Source organism: Halichoerus grypus, chromosome 1 (genome assembly GCF_964656455.1).
Source record: "Halichoerus grypus chromosome 1, mHalGry1.hap1.1, whole genome shotgun sequence".
In the NCBI taxonomy this organism is placed as follows: Eukaryota; Metazoa; Chordata; class Mammalia; order Carnivora; family Phocidae; genus Halichoerus; species Halichoerus grypus.
The window spans coordinates 122,906,720-122,931,454 of NC_135712.1; the positions used below are offsets into that span (position 1 = coordinate 122,906,720).

At 35.7% G+C, this 24,735-nt stretch overlaps 1 protein-coding gene across 3 annotated transcripts in view; it reads left to right on the forward strand.

Annotated features, from left to right (window-relative positions):
• The window catches only part of STAG1 (STAG1 cohesin complex component), a 426,191-nt gene that overhangs the window by 226,457 nt on the left and 174,999 nt on the right, over positions 1–24,735 (forward strand). For 2 of the 3 annotated variants that reach the window (XM_078071550.1, XM_078071557.1), the window contains one exon: positions 10,648–10,724. In XM_078071550.1, coding sequence (XP_077927676.1) covers positions 10,648–10,724 — 77 coding nt within the window. Of the gene's footprint in view, positions 1–9,388; positions 9,522–10,647; positions 10,725–24,735 lie in introns of those variants that run through there. The other variant, XM_078071562.1, reaches the window with a different exon arrangement.

A 24,735-nucleotide genomic window follows, 5' to 3' on the forward strand; every position in this document is an offset into this window, starting at 1 on the left:
CAACCTTGCAGCCCAGGGATAAATCCCGCCTGGTCATGGTGAATAATCCTTATTTATTTATTTATTTATTTATTTATTTATTTATTTATTTATGATTTTATTTATTTATTTGACAGAGAGAGACACAGTGAGAGAGAAAACACAAGCAGGGGGAGTGGGAGAGGGAGAAGTAGTCTTCCTGCTGAGCAGGGAGCCCAATGTGGGGCTCGATCCCAGGACTCTGGGATCATGACCTGAGCTGAAGGCAGATGGTTAACGACTGAGCCACCCAGGCGCCCCGGTGAATAATCCTTTTAATGTACTGTTGGATCCTATTGGCTAGTATTTTGGTGAGAATTTTTGCATCCATGTTCATCAAGGATATTAGTCTGTAATTCTCCTTTTTGATGGGGTCTTTGTCTGGTTTGGGGATCAGGGTAATGGTGACTTCATAAAACAAGTTTGGAAGTTTTCCTTCCATTTCTATTTTTTGGAACAGTTTCAGAAGAGTAGGTATTAATTCTTCTTTAAATGTTTGGTAGAATTCCCCTGGGAAGCCATCTGGCCCTGGGCTTTTGTTTGTCGGGAGATTTTTGATGACTGCTTCAATTTCCTTAGTGGTTATAGGTCTGTTCAGGTTTTCTGTTTCTTCCTGGTTCAGTTTTGGTAGTTGATACATCTCTAGGAATGCATCCATTTCTTCCAGGTTATCTAATTTGCCGTCATAGAGTTGCTCATAATATGTTCTTATAATTGTTTGTATTTCTTTGGTGTTGGTTGTGATCTCTCCTCTTTCATTCATGATTTTCTTGATTTGGGTCATTTCTCTTTTTTTGATAAGTCTGGCCAAGGGTTTATCAATCTTGTTAATTCTTTCAAAGAACCAGCTCCTAGTTTCGTTGATCTGTTCTCCTGTTCTTTTGGTTTGTATTTCATTGATTTCTGCTCTGATCTTTATTATTTCTCTTCTCCTGCTCGGTTTAGGCTTTATTTGCTGTTTTTTTCTCTAGCTCCTTTAGGTGTAGTGTTAGGTTGTGTATTTGAGACCTTTCTTGTTTCTTGAGAAAGGCTTGTATTGCTGTATACTTTCCGCTTAGGACTGCCTTTGCTGCATCCCAAAGATTTTGAACAGTTATGTTTTCATTTTCATTGATTTCCATGAATTTTTTAAATTCTTCTTTAATTTCTTGGTTTACCCATTCATTCTTTAGTAGGATGCTCTTTAGCCTCCATGTATTTGAGTTCTTTCCAACTTTCCTCTTGTGATTGAGTTTTAGTTTCAAAGCACTGTGGTCTGAAAATAGGCAGGGAATGATCCCAATCTTTTGGTTCCTGTTGAGACCTGATTTGTGACCTAGGATGTGATCTATTCTGGAGAATGTTCCATGGGCACTAGAGAAGAATGTGTATTCCGATGCTTTGGGATGGAATGTTCTGAATATATCTGTGAAGTCCATTTGGTCCAGTGTGTCATTTAAAGTCTTCATTTCCTTGTTGATCTTTTGCTTAGATGATCTGTCCATTTCAGTGAGCGGGGTGTTAAAGTCCCCCACTATTATTGTATTGTTGTCAGTGTGTTTCTTTGCTTTTGTTATTAATTGCCTTATATAATTGGCCGCTCCCATGTTAGGGGCATAGATATTTACAACTGTTAGATCTTCTTGTTGGATAGACCCTTTAAGTATGATATAGTGTCCTTCCTCATTTCTTATTACAGTCTTTGGTTTAAAATCTAATTTGTCTGATATAAGGATTGCCATCCCAGCTTTCTTTTGATGTCCATTAGCATGGTAAATGGTTTTCCACCCCCTCACTTTCAATCTGGGGGTGTCTTTGGGTCTAAAATGAGTCTCTTGCAGACAGCATATCGATGGGTCTTGTTTTTTAATCCTGTCTGATACCCTGTGCCTTTTGATTGGGGCATTTAGCCCATTAACATTCAGGGTAACTATTGAAAGGTATGAATTTAGTGCCATTGTATTGCTTGTAAGGTGACTGTTACTGTATATTGTCTGTGTTCCTTTCTGGTCTATGTTGTTTTTAGGCTCTCTCTTTGCCTAGAGGACCCCTTTCAATATTTCTTGTAGGGCTGGTTTTGTGTTTGCAAATTCTTTTAGTTTTTGTTTGTCCTGGAAGCTTTTTATCTCTCCTTCTATTTTCAGTGACAGCCTCGCTGGATATAGTATTCTTGGCTGCATATTTTTCTCGTTTAGTGCTCTGAATATATCCTGCCAGTCCTTTCTGGCCTGCCAGGTCTCTGTGGATAGGTCTGTTGCCAGTCTAATGTTTCTACCATTATAGGATGCATATCTCTTCTCCCAAGCTGCTTTCAGGATTTTCTCTTTGTCTCTGAGACTCGTAAGTTTTACTATTAGATGTCGGGGTGTTGACCTATTTTTATTGATTTTGAGAAGGGTTCTCTGTGCCTCCTGGATTTTGATGCCTGTTTCCTTCACCAAATTAGGGAAGTTCTCTGCTATAATTTGCTCCGATATACCTCCTGCCCGTCTCTCTCTTTCTTCTTCTTCTGGGATCCCAATTATTCTAATGTTGTTTCATCTTATGGTATCGTTTATCTCTCGAATTCTGCCCTCGTGATCTAGTAGTTGTTTATCTCTTTTTCTCAGCTTCTTTCTTTTCCATCATTTGGTCTTTTATATCACTGATTCCATTCCCTCTTCTGCCTCATTTATCCTAGCAGTTAGCACCCCCATTTTTGATTGCACCTCATTAATAGCCTTTTTGATTTCTGCTTGGTTAGATTTTAGTTCTTTTATTTCTCCAGAAAGGGTTTCTCTAATAACTTCCATGCTTTTTTCAAGTCCAGCCAGTATCTTTAAAGTCATGATTCTGAACTCTAGATCCAATATTGTACTAATGTCCATATTGAGTAAGTTCCTGGCAGTCGGTACTGTCTCTTGTTCTTTTTTTTTGAGGTGATTTTTTCTCTCTTGTCATTTTGTCCAAAGGAGAATAGGTGAATGAGAGAACAAAATGCTAACAGGGTAACAGTGTCCCCAGAAAATATACTCTAAACAAATCAGAGAAGACCTGAAGCCAGGGGAAAAGAAAGGGAAAGAAAGAAGAAAAAGAAAAAAAGAAAAAGATAAAAACAAACAAAACAGAACAAAACAAAAAAATCCAGAATATGACCAAGTATGATCAGGCTGGTACATAGATCAGTGCCACACACTGGATTTTGGGTGTATTTTGGTCTGTTAGAAGAAAGTGCCTCCCAAAATTTTAAAGAAAGAAAAACTTATATATGTACAAAAATAAGGGTTGATATGATGAAGGGATGGAATATGACCATAAAGATGAAAATTATAAAAAATTTTATAAAACGAATTGATAAGAAGTTGTTTGGAAAAGGAAAGGTTTAAAAAAAAAGTAGATAAAAAAGGGAGAGAATGTGATCAGGCAGGAGAGTAGAACAAAGCCATACACTAGAGATTCAGGGTATATTTTAATCTGTTAGAAGAAACTGTATCTCAAAATTTTAAAGAGAGAACAACTTATATATATATGCCAAAAATAAGGGTAGCTACTATGAATGGATAGAATATGACTCTAAAAATGAAAAATAAAAATGTTTTTTAAAAAAGGGATTGATAAGATGTTGGTTGAATAGGGAAAAAGAAAAATTAAAAAAAAAAAGTTAAAAAAGAAATTAACTTTGAAAGACTAAAGAATCATGGTAAAAAAGCCAAGAATTGTATGTGCAATATTCCCCTAGCGCTGGAGTTCTGACGTTCTCATTGATCGGTAAACTTGGTCTTGGCTGGCTGTTCTTGCTGAGCTTCTGGGGAAGGGGCCTGTTGCCGTGGTTCCCAAATGTCTTTGCCGGAGGCGGAATTGCCCCGCACTTGCCGGTCAGGGCTAAGTAATCTCAGGTTTGCTCTTGGGAGCTTTTGTTCCCTGCAAGCTTTCGGTACAGCCTTGGAGGAAAAGAGTGAAAATGGCGGCCTCCCAGTCTCTGCCCCGGAGGAGCCGAGAACTCAGGGCCCCACTCCTCAGTGAGCTCCCATAGAAAAGCCGTCAGTCACTCCCGTCTCCCCGGTCTCCGCCCGCACTCTGTGCTCACCCGGCCTGTGACCAAGCGTTTCTATCTCTGGCACACAACCCCCTGTGGAGTCTCCAAACCCCGCAGATCCCTGCGGTGCACCCCCGTGCCACTTCTCCCGGGGGAGGAAGGGGAGTCTCCCCGGATCTGCCCCTTGTTGGGTCCCTGCTGGAAGATCAGTGGCCCGACTGTGCCTTGGATCACGGTTTATGGCAGCCCTGAGCTGATAGCCCACGCCTCGGCTCCGTCTCTACAGCCGGCTTCCCCGCTCCGTCTCTACAGCCGGCTTCCCCGCTCCAATACCTGGGAGCTCTGCCGCACTCAGGCATCCCTGGACTCTCTGTGACCCTGAGGGTCCTGAGACCACACTGTCCCACGAGGGTTCCACCGCCCGCTTAGCCACTGGCGCAACGTCCCTCAGCGCAGCCGACTTCTAAAAGTTCCAATTTTGTGCTCCGGGGCTCTATCACTTGCCAGAAGCGGCTGATGGAGGCCCCCTCCCCCGCCATCTATCCTCCAGAATATCGCCTCAGATTCACTTCTCTGCACGTCCTACCTTCCAGAAAGTGGTCGCTTTTCTGTTCAGAGAGTTGTTGCTATTCTTTTCTTCGATCTCCTGTTGAGTTTGTAGGTGTTCTGAATGGTTTGATCCCTATCCAGCTGAATTCCTGAGAGCAGACGAAATCCAGGTCTCCTACTCGTCCGCCATCTTGCTTCGCCCCTCTATAATCCAGTCTTTAAAAGAAAATCCTTAAAATAGAAAGCTGTTTGCTCTATGGAACAGCTTAGTAGGAAAGCTCTGAGGAAGGTTCTCTGCTATGTGCTCTTAGGCAATGTTAATATATTTCACCCACAACCAGGTTCTCTAATTTTGAAGGAGCCAGAATGTTACTGTGTCATAGAAGGTATAAACCCAAAAGGGCCTTTTATTATATTTGGATAAATTGATTTGTTACTATATAAAGTTTTGTATGCTTTCAGTTTTCTCTTCTGTCTGCTTCTGTACTTAGTTGGAACGATACAGAGAAGGCTAGAGTTCCTGCTTTGGCTATCATCATAGAATAGAGGAAGGGTAGAATTGAAAATGAGAATGAGGTGAGACAGTTCTCTAAACCATGTGGTTCATGTAAAATGGGGTTAAGAGTTTGTGGGTTCTTGCTTCTTAGACAGTGACTTACCACCTTAACTCATCTCTGTGGTGGGTTCTAGTCATTTTGGACAGAGATGTTTAGTGTAATATATGTGACTGTTCCCACTCTGGAAGTGGAGGATTTGGTCTGGGTGATAGGAAAACTTCTGGAATGACTTTGCCTGGTTCTGGAATAAAAGAGATTACTGGTCTCATTCTTCAGATGGCATTAACCCAGCAACATGTACAGTTTAGGAATCTGGCTTTCAGTAGAGCTCAGCTAAGAAGCTAGAGCTTTTAGCTTCCCTCTAAAATGGGCAGGATAATCTCCTAAAAAAATGAATGCTCAAAGTAGGTACACATCTTACACACGAAAAGTACAGTACTAAATTCTTTACATTTGTTACCTTATTTAGTTCTCATATCATCCTCAGTCATTTGTTTTACAAACATTTTTTTCAGGTCCTCCTATGTACTAAGCACTATTCCAAGCACTAGGAATTACAGCATTGAAGAAGAAAAATTTCTACACTGAAGTGGTATTCTCACCATTTTAAAGAAATCTGAGTTTCATAGCGATCAATTGATTTTTTTCAGTATCCTATAGCTTAGTAACTCATGTAACTGAGATTTAAATACTACTTCGTCTGATGCCAAAGATTTTAAACCACCTAGAATGATTTCTTGAGGGTTTTGTTAAATGTTGTGGTTACTGTAACCACAATTATAGTTTCTTTTCATTGTTGTCCATACCACTAATTATGCCAAGGGTATGTTCTCCAGCCCTATTTTCGGCTCCGTTTTTTTGTATTCTATAATAGCTGGTAAGAAAAACATAAAATTTTGCATTTCTGGCAAACTTATGTCAAGCATTCTTAGCCTACCCTCCAATGAGTGCATATTGGTAGTGACTACATAAATGCTTGATAGGCAGAGTTTAATAGCAATCTGTCTTTTAGTTTGGTTTTTAACATTTTATTTTTTATTTGAAATGTCCTTATTTTGAGTAATATATTCATACAGTTCACATTTCAGGAAATGCAAAGTGTATGCAATATAAAGCTCCATTATATCCCTAAACCTCAACCAAATATTTCTCTTTTCCCGAGGCAACCATTTTGCCAGATATTTGTGTATCTTTCCAGAAATATTTTAAAGCATATACAATCAAATACATATATATTTCCTTTTTTTCCTTTTTTCATGTATGAATATATCCTGCAGATCTTTCCATATCCAACACAGATCTGTTTATTGTTTTATTTATTTTTTTTTTTTAAAGATTTATTTATTTATTTGAGAGAGCGAGAATGAGAGAGAGAGAGAGAGAGAGTACATGAGAGGGGGTAGGGTCAGAGGGAGAAGCAGGCTCCTCGCTGAGCAGGGAGCCCGATGCGGGACTCGATCCCGGGACTCCGGGATCATGACCTGAGCCGAAGGCAGTCGCTTAACCAACTGAGCCACCCAGGCGCCCTGTTTATTGTTTTAGACAGCTCCATGGATCCCATTGATTTTAGTCAGTTAAGAGTAATGGTTTGTCATGGACCCTGTAGCCAAACTGCATGCATATATGCATACCATGAATCTGCTACTGGGAAACCCCTTTCACAAGTAGCTAAATCTCTAGGTGCCTCAATTTTCTCTTCTGTAAAATGAGAGAAAAATAGTACATTCTTCATAGGTATTGTTGTGAAGATTAAATGTGTTAACTTCAAGGGTTTATTTCTTAGAACAATGCCTGGCGGACAATGAGCACCCAAGTGTTAGCTGCCACCGCCATTATTATTATCATCATCAACACTTTTAGTTATTAATCAGAATCTTATTTATGGGTATATGTATTTTTACTTTTGCTTTTGCAAACAGTGCTTCAGGGAATAATGTTGTACCTTCTTTATTTCACGTGTGTGAGTTTATGTATGCTTTGCAACAAGTACAATATCAAGGCCAAGGAGTGTGTTAATTTGTAATTTCAGTAAACATTTGCCAAATTGCATACCATAGGGATTGTTTCAAGTTATGTTCTCTCCAGTAGTTTGACATAATTTAAATGATTGAGAACTTGATGGTCGCTTTCTGATGTTATTGTTTCTGGAATTATTCATGGTTAAAGATGACAATTTTGAAAGTTCTTCCTTTATCTTCATTAGAAGTCTAATCCTGTCAGGAGAGCCTGCTTAAACAACCTTTTATTTTTTTAATATAAAATATGTATGTTGGTAGGTTATTTGAGGATTCTCACAGATAATTGTTTCAGAGAGTGGAAGATAATCTTTTTTTTTTTCATTCTTTATTTTCAGATACTTGTTTCTGTGAATCTGAATTATTTCAGATCTTTAATTTATCTTCATTATCCATTTTCAAAGAAAGCTTAAAATAGGAGAGAGAAGACTTAAGATGTCAGGCATTTTTTGAGGAACTGGGCTAAATACAAAGATTAATAAGTAGTAGTCTCTGCCATACTTTTGTCTAGTGGGAGAGGTAGATGGGCGCCATATCCTGGTTAGAAAATGTAGAATGGGACAAAGAAAAATGTGTTGGACAGAACTTTGGAAATTACCTGTATTTATTCAGGTAAATGACTAAAAGTAAGTGAAAGAAATCAAAGTTTAAGTCATCAGAGTACAAGGATATAGTGTTACAGAAACCAATATAATGAGCAAATTTATTTTGTGTTGTTTTCTTTTGTTGTTTTGTTATGTTAGTCACCATACAGTACATCATTAGTTTTTGATGTGGTGTTCCATGATTCAAATGTTTTAAATAGAATAGATAGGGTATTACTAAAGAAAGACTTTGATGTAACAATTAGCAAATAATAGGTGTGAGGAAGCAGTTGCAGTAGAGTTGTGGGACTGGACTGAAGAAGAATGAACATTTAGAAAGTAAGTGAATAGGCTAATGTTTCGAATAGTCATTGTGGCAGCAGAAAGATTTTCCTCTTAAAAAAACCTCAATGACAAGCTTCTGTTCATTTTCAAAATTATAGCTTTAAACATCTGACTTTATTTTATTAATAATTGTTACTTATATATGGTAGTCATTTTTAAAGATGCTAAGCATGCAGCTTGTTTTTATTTTGCTTTTAATACTAGTTTCTGTTTTGTTGCCTTTGACTTTATGATACTAAATTAATACAGCAAAATAGTCCTCCGTTTATGAGTTAACTTGCTAGTTCATTGAAATTATAGTTAAGACTCCACTGTATATGAAAACTGCCATATTAATCATGGAAATAGAATTGAACATTATTTATACTCATATTTAACAATGATACATGTAACTTTTTAAGTAATCTCTAAACCTACTGTGGGGCTCAAACCTACAGTCCTGAGATCAAGAGTCACATGCTCTACATACTGATCCAGCCAGGCACTCTTGACATTTGTAACTTTTTACTGAACTACTATGATTAACGTTGTCCTTTTTGTTGATTTTTTAAAAATCAGTTTTACCAAGATATAGTTTCCAAATGCACACATTTTAAGTGTACAGATGAATGACTTGAGAAATGCATATAGCCATTTAGTAATGCTACTCCATGCAAAATATAAAATATTTCCATCACTCCAAGAACAACTAATTCTTATGTTTAATAACTTGAAAATCTAATTTTACTTCTTTTGCTTACTGAGTACTTAATGAAGATAATTTTACTTATCAAGAGTACCATGAAACAACTCTTGAAATTACATGCTTTTTATATATGGGACTCTGTTTCAGGTTGACAAAATAGTTCATGACCCAAACAAGGTTAAATACAGTTAAAACAGTTTTGTGTGATTTGAGTGATTTTTATTTATTTTTTGGGAGGGGGAGGGCAGAGGGAGAGAGAGAATCCCAAGCAGGCTCCATACCTGATGTGGAGCCCGATGCGGGGCTCGATCCCACGACCATGAGATCATGACCCAAGCTGAAATCTAGAGTTGGACACTCAACCAACTGAGCCACCCAGGCGCTTCTAATTTGAGTGATTTTTAAAGAATGTTTGACAGAAAGTTACTTTTACTTGAGATAATTTATAATTAGCAATTCAGTACATTTTTTGTTTAATTTTTTTAAAAACCTCTGAAAATAAAGGCTGTATTGTAGTGCGTAAACAACCTGTCTTCAATGCTTTTAAGTACTGTCAATGATACTGTTTTTCCCATAAAAAAATAAAATTACAATGTAAAAGTTTCCCCATGCGTTTAGGAAATTGCCTTTTGGGGAGGAACTCTAAAAATATTTTCCCTTTTCACTCACCTTCCAATCTAGACTCTCATCTCTACAGCTGGGTGTGAGGGATACCTGTTGGTGGTACTTAATGAATTCAGCATCCTGAAAATAAACAAGAGAGCTGTACATCAAGTAATTAAAACATGCTTAGAAATGGTTGTTATTAAAAATATAAGGGAAATACCATTTTTCTCATTTTATAGATTAATAAAAGCTAAGTCAAATTAAGTTTGATTTGCCAAATGTGCCATTGCAGTTTTTTATTGGGCCTCTGAATTAAGAGTACACTTTGATGACTTTTAGTGGCTCTCTACTGCTTTATGCTTTTTCCTGTAAGAGTACAGTACACTTTAGAGACTTTTCCCTCTTATATACCTAAGTGTGGTTTGAATTGGAGCTGGTAATCACTGGCAAAGAACCTGTTAGAGGTTATAAAGTATTTTCTTATTGATTCATTGAGTCTCATTCTTGTGATTTTTAACTTGAATATTTTATGTGTATACAGTTGAAACTGAACCTCATGTAATTATTATGCCAGTATTCTCTGTAACTCCAGATTGATTTTGAACCTTATTTTAATTTTTTAAATTATGTTAATTTTAACGTGTTTTTTGATATAAACCACTCATTATTTTTAGAGTGATAATATTTATATAATCATATTTGAGATAAAAATTATGTAGCTAATATAAAAGTAGTACTAAAGAAAGAGATGAGAAAGGGTGTTAACTTTTTCTTTGTTTGATACTTATGTTGAAGTTACCAAGCTATTTTTCATGTTCAGATAAAACGATTTAATTGACAGGTGTTAATAGGTTAAGGAACATTTAGTTTTAATTTATAGAAGAATATTCTCTTGGTAAAGACTATCAGAAAAAAGCATGAAGAGAGATAATATTCTCTATACTTGGGTGTTTTTCATACTAAGTCAGTCAGCTGTATGTCTGGATAGCACCAGTCAATCCTTAGGGCCCTCCCTACAATATAAATTTATTATTTTATGCCTTCATCTTTTCCTTCCCCAACACTCCTCGCAGTTTTTTCCCTCTAACTTATCTAATTCACAGAATATTCAGGTTTTTAAAAAATGTCTAAAGAACTTTGAAGTTCTTAAACAAGGGATTCCTTTAGGTAGGAGTTTGGGGGAAGAAAAAACCCCAAAAACTTTGATACAAAATTTTTCAGACAGTGGCCAGGTTAAATTTAATGTTTAGCATGGGATAGAAAAAGATTAACTGTAAAATCTGTTGTTCCACAGGTACTGTGAGAATAGAGATGTTTCGAAATATGCAGAATGCAGAAATCATCAGAAAAATGACTGAAGAATTTGATGAGGTATAGCATTTCAATATTTATGCAAATTGCCTACTTATACTTTTAAAATGGTGAATATGGTTATTTTTAGTTTTATTTTGATTTGGGTTAGTTTAAGAGAAGATAAACTATTTCTTCATTTATATAATAATCCATGTTACTAATTCTAAAGTTAACGATCTTTGGCAATTTCATTTCATTGCATGGAGGTATCACTTAATAATGACTGGTAACTGATAAGGATAATAAAATTAGTGGTATGAAGTAGAAGTTGATTCTTGACATTCATTCTTGAAGACCACCTAAAATTCCCAAATTTATAAATGCATCGCCAGTAGTTTTATGTTCTGTGGAATTAGTCATGTTAAATGATTTAAAGAAAAAAGGGTTTGGAGGTCAAATAAGTGTGAGTAGGCTGCATATTATACCTGTTTTAGAGATTGCCAAAGCTCGTTATCTTATTTAAGGTTCTTAGAAATCCTGATGGAAGAATAACCTGCTTAGCTTCATTTAATCCACAATTCCTTAAATTATGTTTATCTCTTCCTACTGCCCCCTCCCCAACCCCACCCCCATTTTGTGTGTTTGTGTAAACTTAAACTTCTATTTGGGACAGTCTAGTTGAAAATATTCTGATTTCTACTTAGAATACATGTTTTCTTTGCTAGTCTTCACAAATTAATCAGCTTTACACTGATTCTAAGTGTTGAAACACTTTCACAGTTTTATTTCTGTATTCTGTTTATGGTAAACTCATTTTATGTCATGCTTTAGACCACCATTAATTTTAGTTTTAATATTCTGCCTTTTGATTTAAATAAGATTTCTATTTTCTATAGATGTTCTCTTTTCTTGATTTTCAACACTAACAACAAAGATTGTTTTTTTTCCAGGTCCACTCTCTCAGTGGGGTGGGCTCAGGCCTATTTTTATTATTAGTAGTAGGAATATTTATATTTAATTGAAAAAAGTACTACAAATACATGGTAAAACAAACACATGCACACTATATATCTTTTTCATCAGGTGTTCACCTTTATTCTAGTGGCACACACCAAAACATTTTCATGAGCATCTTTTTTTTTTTTTAAGATTTTATTTATTTATTTGAGAGAGAGAGAGAGAGAGAGCATGAGCGGGGTGAGGGGCAGAGGGAAAAGCAGGCTCCCCGCTGAGCAGGGAGCCTGATGTGGGGCTCGATCTTGGGACTCTAGGATCATAACCTGAGCTGAAGGCAGATGCTTAACTGACTGAGCCATCCAGGCGCCCCTCATGAGCATCTTTACAGAAACATTCTGTCAGTGGCTTTCAAACTATTTAGTCACATTCCATGGGAGGTAGGGGAGTCCTTACATTGTGACCCATGTATATAATGTTCACAATTACTTGTTTTCATTTCTGTAATTCAAAACATTCTGAAATTCCAAAGGACTTTTTTTTCCCAATTTAATGGTGGCAAAACTGGCCCCAGCTAACCTAAGGCTATTAAAATTTTTATTTATCTCAGTCATTGTGAATATTTATATGTCTTGCTGGTGAAATAGTAATGTTCTTAATGACAGGGGGCTGCCCTAGATTCTCTTGGACTGTGATGGGATATAAAGTATATGTACTATATTACTTCTAAAATTCAAAAATTTCTGTATTCTGAAACATTTCTGTGAAATTACTTTTAATTAAAAAAAAGGTTTTTTGTTATAACTTCATGAGTTTATATGTGGCAAATAGAAGATAACGAAGCCAAATTATGGTGAAAGTGGTAGGTTTACTCACCATCTACTGTACTAACTACCATGCCAGGCTTGCAACACAGGTGATTGAGATCGCAGATTAAAAAGTAGTATGCATCTTGGACCTTCAGGAACTACTAGGAGTTTAAGACAGTAGTTCCCAAACTTTGCTGCATATTAATATCACCTAGAGATATTTAAAAACTGACACCTGGCTCTCTCCCTTATCCCCAGACCTTCTAATTTAATTTGTAAGGCATGTAACCTGGGGCTTGGGATTTTTAAAAGTTCACCAGGTGACTGTGTACAGACAAGTTTGGGAGAAACTTTGAGAGAAAACCGAGATTTAAACTATAAAAACACTTTATATGGGAGAAAAGAATGAGAGGAAATACAATGTGAATACACAGTGAAATTTCAAGACAGGATATCATTGCTTTGTAGTAAGATTTTGAGATAAGTAGGGGAAGATGAGGAATTCAGCAAAATGAAGATCATGATGTGTCTAAGAAAATATTCCTGTGAATATTGTCAAATATTCAGGTATATTAGAAGAATAGTAAACTGTTACAAAAGTGATAATGAGTTAAATGTAGCAAATGAAAATTATTCAAAAGGTGTTTATTTCATAATCTTAAATATTCTTTTCCTGATACTTGAGAATACTGACTAAATCAAAAAAGAATGTTTTAAAAACCATCACTTTATGAATAAGTCCTGAGAATAAAAGATACAGACATCATAGAGAATATAGTCAGTTGTATTGTAATAATGTTGTATGGTGACAGTTGGTAGCTACGCTTACGGTGAGCATAGCATAATGTCTGAACTTATTGAAACACTGTATTGTACATCTGAAACTAGTGTAACATTGTGTGTCAACTGTACTTCAAATAAAGAAAGAAGAGATTCTAAAGGAAGACATTCTTTTTTCCCTGTTTGACAGAACAACTAACACAGTTTTTTATTAGAATATATTCATTTAAAGCAGAATTACATTAATTATTTTCTAAGACTATTTTATCTTTAAGCACTTCAGCAAAAAACTGCATTTAAATGCTTACATATTGTTAAATATACAGTATCTTATTGTTTCTGTTTCTTCAGAATACTGTACAGGTCTTTTAGTCCCCAGGAGTGGAGGAAGGTTAGTTTTGGTAAATTGTATTTTGTGGTAAAATTCAGAAAGATTTGATGACAGGATCCATTGCATCCCAACAGTTTAGAGCAATGTCTCGTTCATAGGAAATAGCCAGTAGATACATTTAGTTCCTGTTGGAGCCAGCCCGTGATATATAAAGCAAAATGTAATAGTATTTCTTCCCCAGATTATTAGAGTCACATCTCCAAATGTAAACTCTTTAAGTATGTCTTCCAAAGGTCAGTTTGCATAGTTTTCATATATTGAAATGTGACATCTATGAAGGGAAGCTTTGCAACACAGTACATTTAATGTATTCACATAGTGCCTTTTATTCTTTTTTTTGTTATGTTAATCACCATACATTACATCATTAGTTTTTGATGTAGTGTTCCATGATTCATTGTTTGCATATAACACCCAGTGCTCCATGCAGAATGTGCCCTCTTTAATACCCATCACCAGGCTAACCCATCCCCCCACCCCCCTCCTCTCTAGAACCCTCAGTTTGTTTCTCAGAGTCCATAGTCTCTCATGGTTCGTCTCCCCTCCGAATTCCCCCCCCCATTCTTTTTTAACCCTATGATTAATAAATGCTCAAATGGATAAACAGTGAGACGTTCTATACTTAAGTTTAAATAAATTCATAGAAGCACATACGATTAGAAACAAGAAGAGAAAAAAGCCATTGGGTAAGATCTAATCATTACAGAAGAGCACAATGTATAAAACTTTTAAGTTTTATAACCATTGTAAAAATGGTTAAATATTATACAAACTGAGAAAATATGAAGAAAATGCGAAAGATATGGTAGAAGAAAACTCAAATTATCTCCAGTCCCAAATTAAAGTCTAAATATTTTTGATTTTATATTCCATTGATAAAACATTTTTCAGCCTATTGTCTTAATAGTGAATATCTGTGATAAAGCTAAAAAATTATTCTCTTCTCTTCCTCTCCCCCATGCTCCTTCTCAGAAGGCTGGAGTTCTTATCTTGTGGGGAGAGTGCTTAAGAAGTAACTGCCTGGTGATTATTTCAGACTTTCTTAGTTCTAAACTAAATCTTATTTTCTAAATATGTGATAAATAAAAATAGACAAAAGGTTTTTTTCCTCCTACCTTTGGTAATCAGACCAAATAATAAATAAATCAGATAAATAAATAATCATTTATTATATTACATTTATTATAAATAATTATTTTATTACAGTGTAATTATATTTATTTTTTCTTTATATATTTATTTATATTTATAATATTTAATTCTATTTATTATCTTAGAGTGTAGTTTGCAGCATATGTTTATTTATAGGTTAAATGCATACAACACTAGATCAGTTTCTTCTCAGATGTCATTAGATTATCATGGTTTTTTTTTTTAATTTAATTTAATTTTATTATGTTAGTAACTGTACAGTACCTCATTAGTTTTTGATGTATTCCATGATTCATTGTTTTCATATAACACCCAGTGCTCCATGCAGTACGTGCCCTCCTTAATACCCATCACCGGGCTAACCCATCCCTCCCCCCGCTCCCCTCTAAAACCTTTAGTTTGTTTCTCAGAGTCAATAGTCTCTCATGGTTCATCTCTCCCTCCAATTCCCCGCCCCCATTTTTCCCTTCCTTCTCCTAATGTCCTCCATGCTATTCCTTATGTTCCACAAATAAGTGAAATCATATGATAATTGACTTTCTCCACTTGGATCATCATGGCTTTAGTTTTTGTAATGGTCTAAGATGAGCTTGTGCAAGAAGTGTTAGTGCCTCCATATTTATTATTTACTTGTGATTACATACTCAGATTTTTCTTTCTGTTTCTGTTTTTCCCCCAAATCTTTGTGTTAACACTTTATGAAGAGTTAAAAATAAATATTTTAAAATATATTTAAATCTATTGCATTGGTCATATGCAACTTGCAAAATGAGTAAACCAGTGAAGAATGCCATTTCTAATATCAATCCCCTTGAGCATTGAGCTCTTCTAATTTTTCTCTTGGGATACCTCAGATACCCTTTGTGATACAATACAATCTGAAATATGGACCTAGTGAGGGCATACAAAGCCTAGTCTATATACTAAATATTACTAATTATTTAATTAAAAATAAAGAGATGTTTTAATATTTTTTTTCAGTACACCACTCAGTTGGTGTTGTACATGTCACTTTGGAAACTTTCACATTGAGGAAGGTAAACAGACTATTAAAGGAAGCAAAGTTGCAAGTGAGAAGTGCCAAAGGACAAAGAAATAATCACATAGAAAAACTGATGAAGACTCAAGAAATTGTAATCATTTGTAATGTGAAAAGGTACAAAATAGGAAATAATATTACAACTGTGAACTTAGTGCAAAATATTAGAGACAAGAGGAAACATGTTGAATGATGATAATAGCCAATATTTGTCTTTGTGCACTGTTGCACATTCTTTACATATATTTAATACTCATGACATTTTTATGAGGTAGGTCTTTTATGTTATTATTATCATCTCCATTTTACAGATGAGAAAATGGAGGCAAAAGGGTTTAAGAAACTTGCCTGAGGTCACACAACTAGTAAATGATAAAGTCAGGAATGAAACCCAGAACATCTAGCTCCTGAGTTCATACTCATAACCACTACCCTGTTTGCCTAGTATACAACTGCAAGTGTATAATCTGAAGTAGCTTGGAAAGAGTCACTCAGGTAACAGTTGTACTCTTTCCACTTGGTGGACACCTTCAGTCATGTAATAAATTTCTGGCTATTTTTATTACCAAATGTCTTACAGCTGACCAAACAAATCATGGAATTAAATTAGTATCTTTTTGAAAGGACCAGTTATATTCTATTGATATATTGTGAATCTTTTTGGAGTTAATCCATTCCATTATATTGTTTAAGACATCTACTCTCATTACGAGAGATGCTTAAATGAGATACTCATAAGCCAATAATAACATTTGTATCAATGGATACTGGCTTAAATCCCCATCTGATTTTGATTAGATATGATGAACTACATATTTAAGTTGTAATTAACACCCTGGTCGTTTCAAGATTTTTATTTTTCAGTTTTAAAATATATTTATAAAACATGATTTTATAGTGATATGAAATCACATTTATATTTGCTAATCATTATGAAGAGCTTTTAAATTAGCTAAAGTTAGGTATTCAGTATCTTTTATGGGTTTTTAGGTATAACTTTTTATTTTAACAACTGTCAAATGAACTATTAAGTCTTGTTTTTTTTTTTAAGATTTTATTTATTTGAGAGAGAGAGAGAGCAAGAGAGCACAAGCAGGGGGAGGGGCAAAAGGAGAGGGAGAAGCAGGCTCCCGGCTCAGGGAGCCTGCTGCAGGGCTCGATCCCAGGACCCCGGGATCATGACCTGTGCTGAAGGCAGCGTTTTAACCGACTGAGCCACCCAAGTGCCCTGAACTGTTTAGTCTTTCAGAATTATTTATACAGGATTTACTTTTGTGTTCATTCAGTAAACATTATTGGACACTTAATGTTTGTCTAACTTTTAGTTAGGAACTATATATTTAGAGATTAACAAGGTTATAGCTCTAGAAAATGATTTCATGTTCTAAATGGAGAAAGAGCTTTGTGAACTAATTGCACTAATACCTTGACAAGTTCAATAGTTGAGAAATACAAGACCCTGTGAGAACCCAAAGGGTGAGTTAATTATCTGAGATGTGAGAGCTTCACAAGTTACTTAGCCCTAAAACTAGGTTTTTAAAGATGAATAGAAGTTCACTGGAAAAACCAGGAAAGAGTTTATAGGGAAGACGGTGTTTAGGATTATAGGAGAAAACATTGAGGTACGAAGCTGAAGAAATTAGACTAATTGCATTTAATACTTAATAAATAAGCCATCTCCAAACCATTGTTGTCCTCCTAAGCATATTAGACAGTGTCCTAGATAAATGCTGGAGATACAGAGATAAGATAGGGGTTTGAAAAATACAACAGAATTTTTATAGCATTGACTTGTGGAATTTTTCTTTCCAAATGTATTTTTATATTATTTATTTAATTGGTGTATATATGCCAGTTGAATTTCCTGACACTTTAAGGCTGAGGTTTGTCAAATTGAAAGTTACCTTAGACTTAATTAGCAGAGGTCTGATAGTAAAGAGCATTTCCTCTTTAATTGCCTTATGGCAGTCAGCCAAAATAATCTATCTAATTAATCTTTATGGCTGTTTTTAACTTAAAAACAAAAGTTCAAACAACATATTTTATAATAAATTTTATTTAGCCCACTCAGAATTTTGTTTTGTAAAGATAACTCTTTCACTGGATCTTTCCAAGGATAAGGCATATCGTTTTCTTTGTTCCCTTGACACACGGTTCTTATGCATTCTGACTTTTTGAGGAAAAATAAAAATAACTCTTCCAGTCACTGTGATATAGAAATGCATAGATGTGATTTTACATCTTAAATGCTGACTATAACATTGTGATAATTTAGATAATGGTATTCCAGAAATTGGAATTTCTCCTAGTGATTTCAGGAACTTGGTATCCTCAAGGATGTAAATTTGGTAGTTTCAAATACTTTTTAATGTACTCATTTTTTTAAAAATTGTGTCATTTGATAGAACAAAAAATATATGTAATATATATATAAAGTATGTAAATCTGCCATCCCCAACTTAAGAACTGAAATATTACTGAAATACCTGTGTGTTCCTCCACTCTCCCATTCTAAGCCTTCTCCTGAGAGGTAATTAGTATCTTGAGTTTTGTAAACTTTTCTTTTTCTTATTGACAAATTATTTACCACTCTTAATGAAGTGTTTGTGAAGATTCATGGGTGAGTAGGGACCAGACATTTGGTGGTACTCCACAACTTATTGATGCGATTTAGGGGAAAACATATTTAAAAGGACTGATTGGCAGTTCCATTGCTGCTTTGACTTTACATATTCTCCTCATTTCTGTTTGTGGCTAAGGAAACACAAATTGTCAAAATTTATGATCGATTCAAGAGAAAACTTTAGGGATCATTTAGATATCCTTCCCATTATTTCTGACCCATATTGACAGTATCATTTTTGTGGTGATTCATTCATTTGATGAAGAAATAGTTGAGTGTCTGTTAAACATTTCAAGCATTGAGGACAAAGCACTGAATAAACCAACCAAAAATCCCTTCCCTCATGGAATTTACATTTTAGCTGGGAGAGAAAGCCAATGAATAAAATACATAGGCAAAATATTGTAGTATGATAAATGACAATAAATGCTATGTAGAAAAATAAAGCAGAGAAGGGGGAAGAGATTGGGAATGGAAGGATAATTTTAAATAGGATGGTCAGGAAAACCTCTCTGAGAATGTGACCTTGAGTAAACACTTGAAAGAGGGGATGGAGCAGCCATGCGTATATCTAGGGGAAGAGAAAATTTAAACTGCACAAATGGCCCTGAGATAGAAACATAACCTAGGGTATTAAACAACAAAGAAGCCAGTGTGGCTAAAGCACCCTGATTTATATATTGCATTTGATTGTTTTGTTGTCAGTACTTTTTCAAAATATAAAACACTTCCTCCACATTTTTTTCTTTGCATGACATTAACTTTTAGTTGACAACTTAGTCATCAAGTATCCCACATTTTTGTTTCTCTGACTTTTTTCTTCATGGTTATCATTTAGCTTGTTCCTAAATCTCCTGTATTTTGTAACTGAAAGTTAGGTCTAATGACTTCATTAGATTACATTTACACATTTTTCACAAGAAGATTTCATAGGTGGTGCAGTGTACTTCATATTGTGTCACAGTAGATAGTACATAATGGCAGGTTGTCTGTTTATTGGTGATACTGCAATTGATCACTTACAAGGTGATGACCATTGAACCTTTGACCAAGAACCTTTGGTCTCTTATGGGACGTAGTCATTAAGCATCCCTAAACAAAAGAGTTACGCCTCAAGAGAGTGAGGGGCAAACAGTTTTTTTTTGTTTCCTATTGTGAATAAACCCACCAGTAAATCAAACCAGAAACAAGTCATTTTTGTCCAGTAGTCGTCACTTCAGTAGATTTTATTTTTTCAGTATTTGAGTATACATCACATCTCTATTTTGTCCATCATCATCATAACTATCTTAGGTGCTCTCTGCATTCCCCCTTCATGTTTGGATCTGTTGCAGGGATAAGTCTCCTTGCTCCATTTCCTTCACCTTTACCTCTGATTATTCTCCGTGGTGGAACCAGAAATATTTTTTAAAGCTTACATCTGTTCATGATCCTACTTGCTCAGAATTTTTCAGTGGCCACCCATTGCCTCCAGAAAAAAGCTTGGCTTTATTATAATGAAGGCTTTATATAAAAAGAAGGTTCCCTGTGATCTGGCCCCATCTTTTGTCTTGGTTACCACCACAAAATCTGGTTTAGGTTGCCAAACTTAAAGCAGTTCTATATTCTCATTGTATCTTTGTTTTATAGGAATTTGCTAATCTTATTGCTTAGAATGCTGTTGACCCTATTTCTCCTGCCCAGTTGCCTCTGCAGAAAATTGACATTCCTTCCTAAGTAGTACTGTGTACCCTCATAACATTCCTGTCATTGTACTTAATTTACTTGTTTATTTTTTATGTGTCCTTCTTTTCAATTAGAAGTTCTGTGGAGGATGGGGGAAACAGGAAGAAGTTGGCCAAAGACTATAAACTTCCAATTATAAGATGAATAAGTTCTGAGGATCTAATGTACAGAATGGTGATTATAGTTAATAGTACTGTGTTATATATACGAAAATTGTTAAGAGAGTAGATCTTCAGTGCTCTCACCAAAAAGTAAGAAATGGGTAATATAATATAATAGGATGTGTTAAGCTAATGCTCTGGTGTTAATCATTTTACAGTATATAAATGTATTAAATCAACTTCTTTTATACCTTAAACTTACATAGTATTATGTATCAATTAAATCTCAGTAAGTCTGGAAAAAAATAAAGTAGAAGTTCTTAGAAGAAGATTCTTGGTGTGCTCATCTTTGTATGCCAAGAACTAGTGCCTGGAGCATATTTATTGCTCAGTAAATACATGAGTAGATGAATGGTTGGGTGGATGGATACTTTCTCCAAATAAGTGTTTACAGATCTCTGTTTTAAGCAATAGTAGTATATATCCTTGGGTAAGTCTGTTGAAACTAGGTAGCCAAAAGCCAATGTTTCACAAAAAATAGGTGACATTTTTTTGTGACATTGTCCATCAGTTGAGTTAAACAATTCTCTTGGATTTACTCTTAAAGAGTATTTTATCTCTTTTGATATCTATAGTTTGTGACCAAATTGGGTTCCCAAATATCAAATGCTTAGGGATTATGCAGTTAGCCTTCCACCTCTGTCACCTGCATTAGCTCTGCCTTGCAGTGGACATCTCATAAGATAGTTGTTCTCATCTCAGAGGCTCTAAATTTTGTAGTTTTTGTTGCTGGCTCTTATCTCTGAACTGTGGTACCCTTTTCCTTTTATTCCTCCATCAATGTCCCCAAAACCTCTAAAGTAAATTTTTCCATTAGTTGCTTGTCAGTCTATTTGGGAATAGAACCCCAAAGTTCTTCCTTGGAAGAACAATCACTAGACACTCCTTCTGTCCCCCAAAGTTCCTGTGGTAAACCAGGTGAAGCTCCATTATAGAGTTCAGAATTCATGGACTTTGCAGTCCCAGAATCAGAACCCTATAGCTCTGTGATCTAGGACAAGTTGTTAAGATCTTATTTCTCTCATCTTTATACACACTAGTAGTCACCACAGTATATAGATAATACAAAATTATGGATTTGAAAAGTGCATGCCATATAAATGCTGGTTATATTATCTTTACATGAAAATTTCTCCCCTTGTATTCATCTTTGGAGGTATTTGTAGAAATTTCTTTCTTACTGGATCTTTTTGGTTTGCTCTGTATTATCCTAGCAGATTTCTGCCTGATATTCTTCCCACCCTGAGCTCTGTCTGCCTTTCTATACCTGTTTGTTGGATATGGTTTACCTTTGCATTCGTTTATTCAATAAATTCCTTGCGCAAAGCATCATAGTAAGACTGCACTCACAGAATTTAAATATTAGTTGTGGATAAGCTCTTTAGGCTACTTGATTATTATCTTTATTTTATTATTATTATTTTCTTAGCTCTCCTAAAAAAAATTACTGCTTTGTGAAGGAAGTTCGTTTTCAATATCCCACTACCCTTCATTAACTAGACAGTTCTTTTCTCCCTCTCTCTCTCTCTTTTTTTTAAGATTTATTTATTAGAGAGAGAGAGAGCATGCACAAGCAGGAGGGGCAGAGGGAGAGAGAAGAGTTGGCTGCTTAACTGACTGCACCACCCAGGTGCCCCACTAGACAGTTTTTACATGACATGTATAAATGTGCCTAACAAGGACAGATTTATAACTGGTATTAGAGTAAAGCAAGAAACTGCCTTCTGAGGTAGATACAGGAGATACTTCTTTTTTAAAAGGGTTTTTTCCCTTTTGAAAAAAGATTTATTTATTTTAGAGAGAGAAAGTGTGCACACATGAGTATGAGCAGGGGGGAGGGGCAGAGGGAGAGTGAGAGAATCTCAGGCAACTCCCCGCTGATTGTGGAGCCCAAGGGGGGGGGGCTAGCTCTCAAGACCCTGAGATCATGACATGAGCCAAAATCAAGAGTTGGATGCTCAGCTGACTGAGTCACCCAGGTGCCCCCAAAAGGGTTTTTTTCTTTTAATCATAATATTTGCACATGGTACAAAAATTGGAAAGGATAAAATGGTATACATTGTTAGTTTAGTTAGGAATTGAGGTAGTTTTATGTTCTGTTGTTGATGTCATTGTCTTTAGTGAACCACAGTCTTCAGATTTCTTTAGTGGTGGGCTGCTGTTGCCTTATATGTAGGATACCCAGAGGGGTTTTCTCAGTGTTCATGCTGCACCCTCAGGTTTCAGCTCTCTCTGTTCTCCTGTGACACAGAATACTCCTACGCCATACTCCTGCCCCTCCTTCCGGTGGTAGACTGGTGTTGCTTATTGCCTGGTACTATAATGAGGGTATGGGGATTCTTTATTGTCCTAGTGCTAAGTCTTAAGCATGCCTTTTGTGCCTGGAGCTACTGAGGGACCTTCTTTTTCCTGGCCATTATGTCTGTGGCTGGCCTCAGGTGGAGTTCTCTGTCTCCCAATACTAGCAGATCTCTGTTTGATATTAGTATTAGGATTCAGGGTCCAGGACAGTGTTTTGTCTTATTCTCTCCCCCAGGTGGAGGATTTTTTCCTTCTGGCTACAGTGCGTCTTTGCCTGTGCTGTGGTGGTGACTCAGTTTGCTGACCTACCTCCATCAGATTAAGTGTTTTAATTTGCAGGGGACAAAAGTCTGGAGAAGTGAGCTGGGCTTCTTACCTTTCCCCTAGCAATTGAAGATCATCCCCTGCAGGTCTGCACCATCAAGAGAGGTGCTCTCTGTTCTGCTCTATCTCAGAATTTGCTTAAAATACCCAATTGAGGCCCGTGGAAAAGAGCTTTTTTTGAGTGAGTGCAAAGTCCTCGTTCTACCGAACCTAGCCCACACTTCATCTTTGACAGTTCATTAAAATTTTAAGTTCATTTCTTACCCACTTTTGTGGAGACCACCTTTTCCTCTTAGGCTCTACCACAGATGATATAGCTTATTTGTTTCATGTCTTCTTAGAGGGGCTTATTCTTTGGAATGATAGCTAATTCAGCTCAAGATGGGCTCAAGAAAAGTTTATCTTTTTTTCTATGGATTCAGCTTTTTCTCATTGTTGGTAGTCTTCTACATTCTCAATGGAAGCCAAACCCTATTGTTATGCTTTCAACTTGCTTTTAATGTTGTTGTTGTTTTTTTTTATACAAGAGTTGCTTTTATGTGGGTGAATCTGTTGGTCTTCTATGACTTCTGGTTTTTGTATTGTATTCAGTAAAAGACTTCCTCACCCTGAGAATATCCTCCCATGTTTTCTATTTCTTTTTTCCTGAATGTTTTTAAGTGTTTTGATTCATTAGGAATTAACTTTGGGGTAAGGTACAATCTAATTTTCTTTCTAATGAACCGCCAATTATCCCAAAATCATTCACTGAATAATTCATTTTCCCACTGCTTATAATTCTACTGTAATAGTAGGACTGAAATTGTCTGTGAGTAGCAGAAAATCTGCCCAACAGTGGCTTGAATTCACAGGAGTAAATTTGTCTTATGCAAAATAAATTTGGGAATAGACAAAACATGGTTGTTACTGCATCTCAGCAGAATGAAGACCTAGACTTTTTTTCATCCTTCTCTCATTTTTATCTGCATACTTGTCCCTTTGTAGTTGCAAAATCACTGTTGAACATCCACATGAGTTCTAGATCACTGAGAAAGGAAGGGACTAAAGAGGTCATACTTTCCTAGTCTGGCCATTTTAAAAGGCTTTTCCAGAAGGCCCATCTAGCAAGTTACATGTTTTTTCCTCAGATATTTCTTACACATTATTTTCCAGACTACTAAGGTATCTCCTGTCTTTAGTAGGACTGTTCTTTCCTTCAATTCATCAACTGAATTTTTTAATTATGAAAGAAAATATTAGATGTATTCAGCTCCATGTTCATTGCACATTACCCAAGATGTGGAAACAGCCTAAGTGTCTTATCAGTGGATGAGTGGATAAAGAAAATGTGGCATATATATATATATATATGATACACACAACAGAGTATTATTCAGCCATTAAAACAGGAAGGAAGTCTTGCCATTATGACAACACTGATGGACCTTGATGGTATTATGCTAAGTGAAATAAGACAGAAAAGGACAAATACCATATGCTCTCACTTATATGGGGAATCAAAAAACCTAAAAATAAAGCAACAAAAAACCCCACTGAGCTCATAGATAGAACGGATTAGTGATTGCCAGTGGTAGGAGGTTTGGGGGCAGGCAAATGGGTCAAAAGGTACAAACTTCAGTTATAAAATATGTAAGTCATAGGGATATAATGTACAGCATGATGACTATAGTTAATCATGCTGTTTTGCATATTTGAAAGTTGCTGAGAGAGTGGCTCTTAAAAGTTTTCATTACAAGAAAAAGAATTTCTGTAACTGGTGACAGATGTTAATTAGATTCATTGTGGTGATCATTTCAGAGTATATACAAATACTGAATCATTATATTGTAT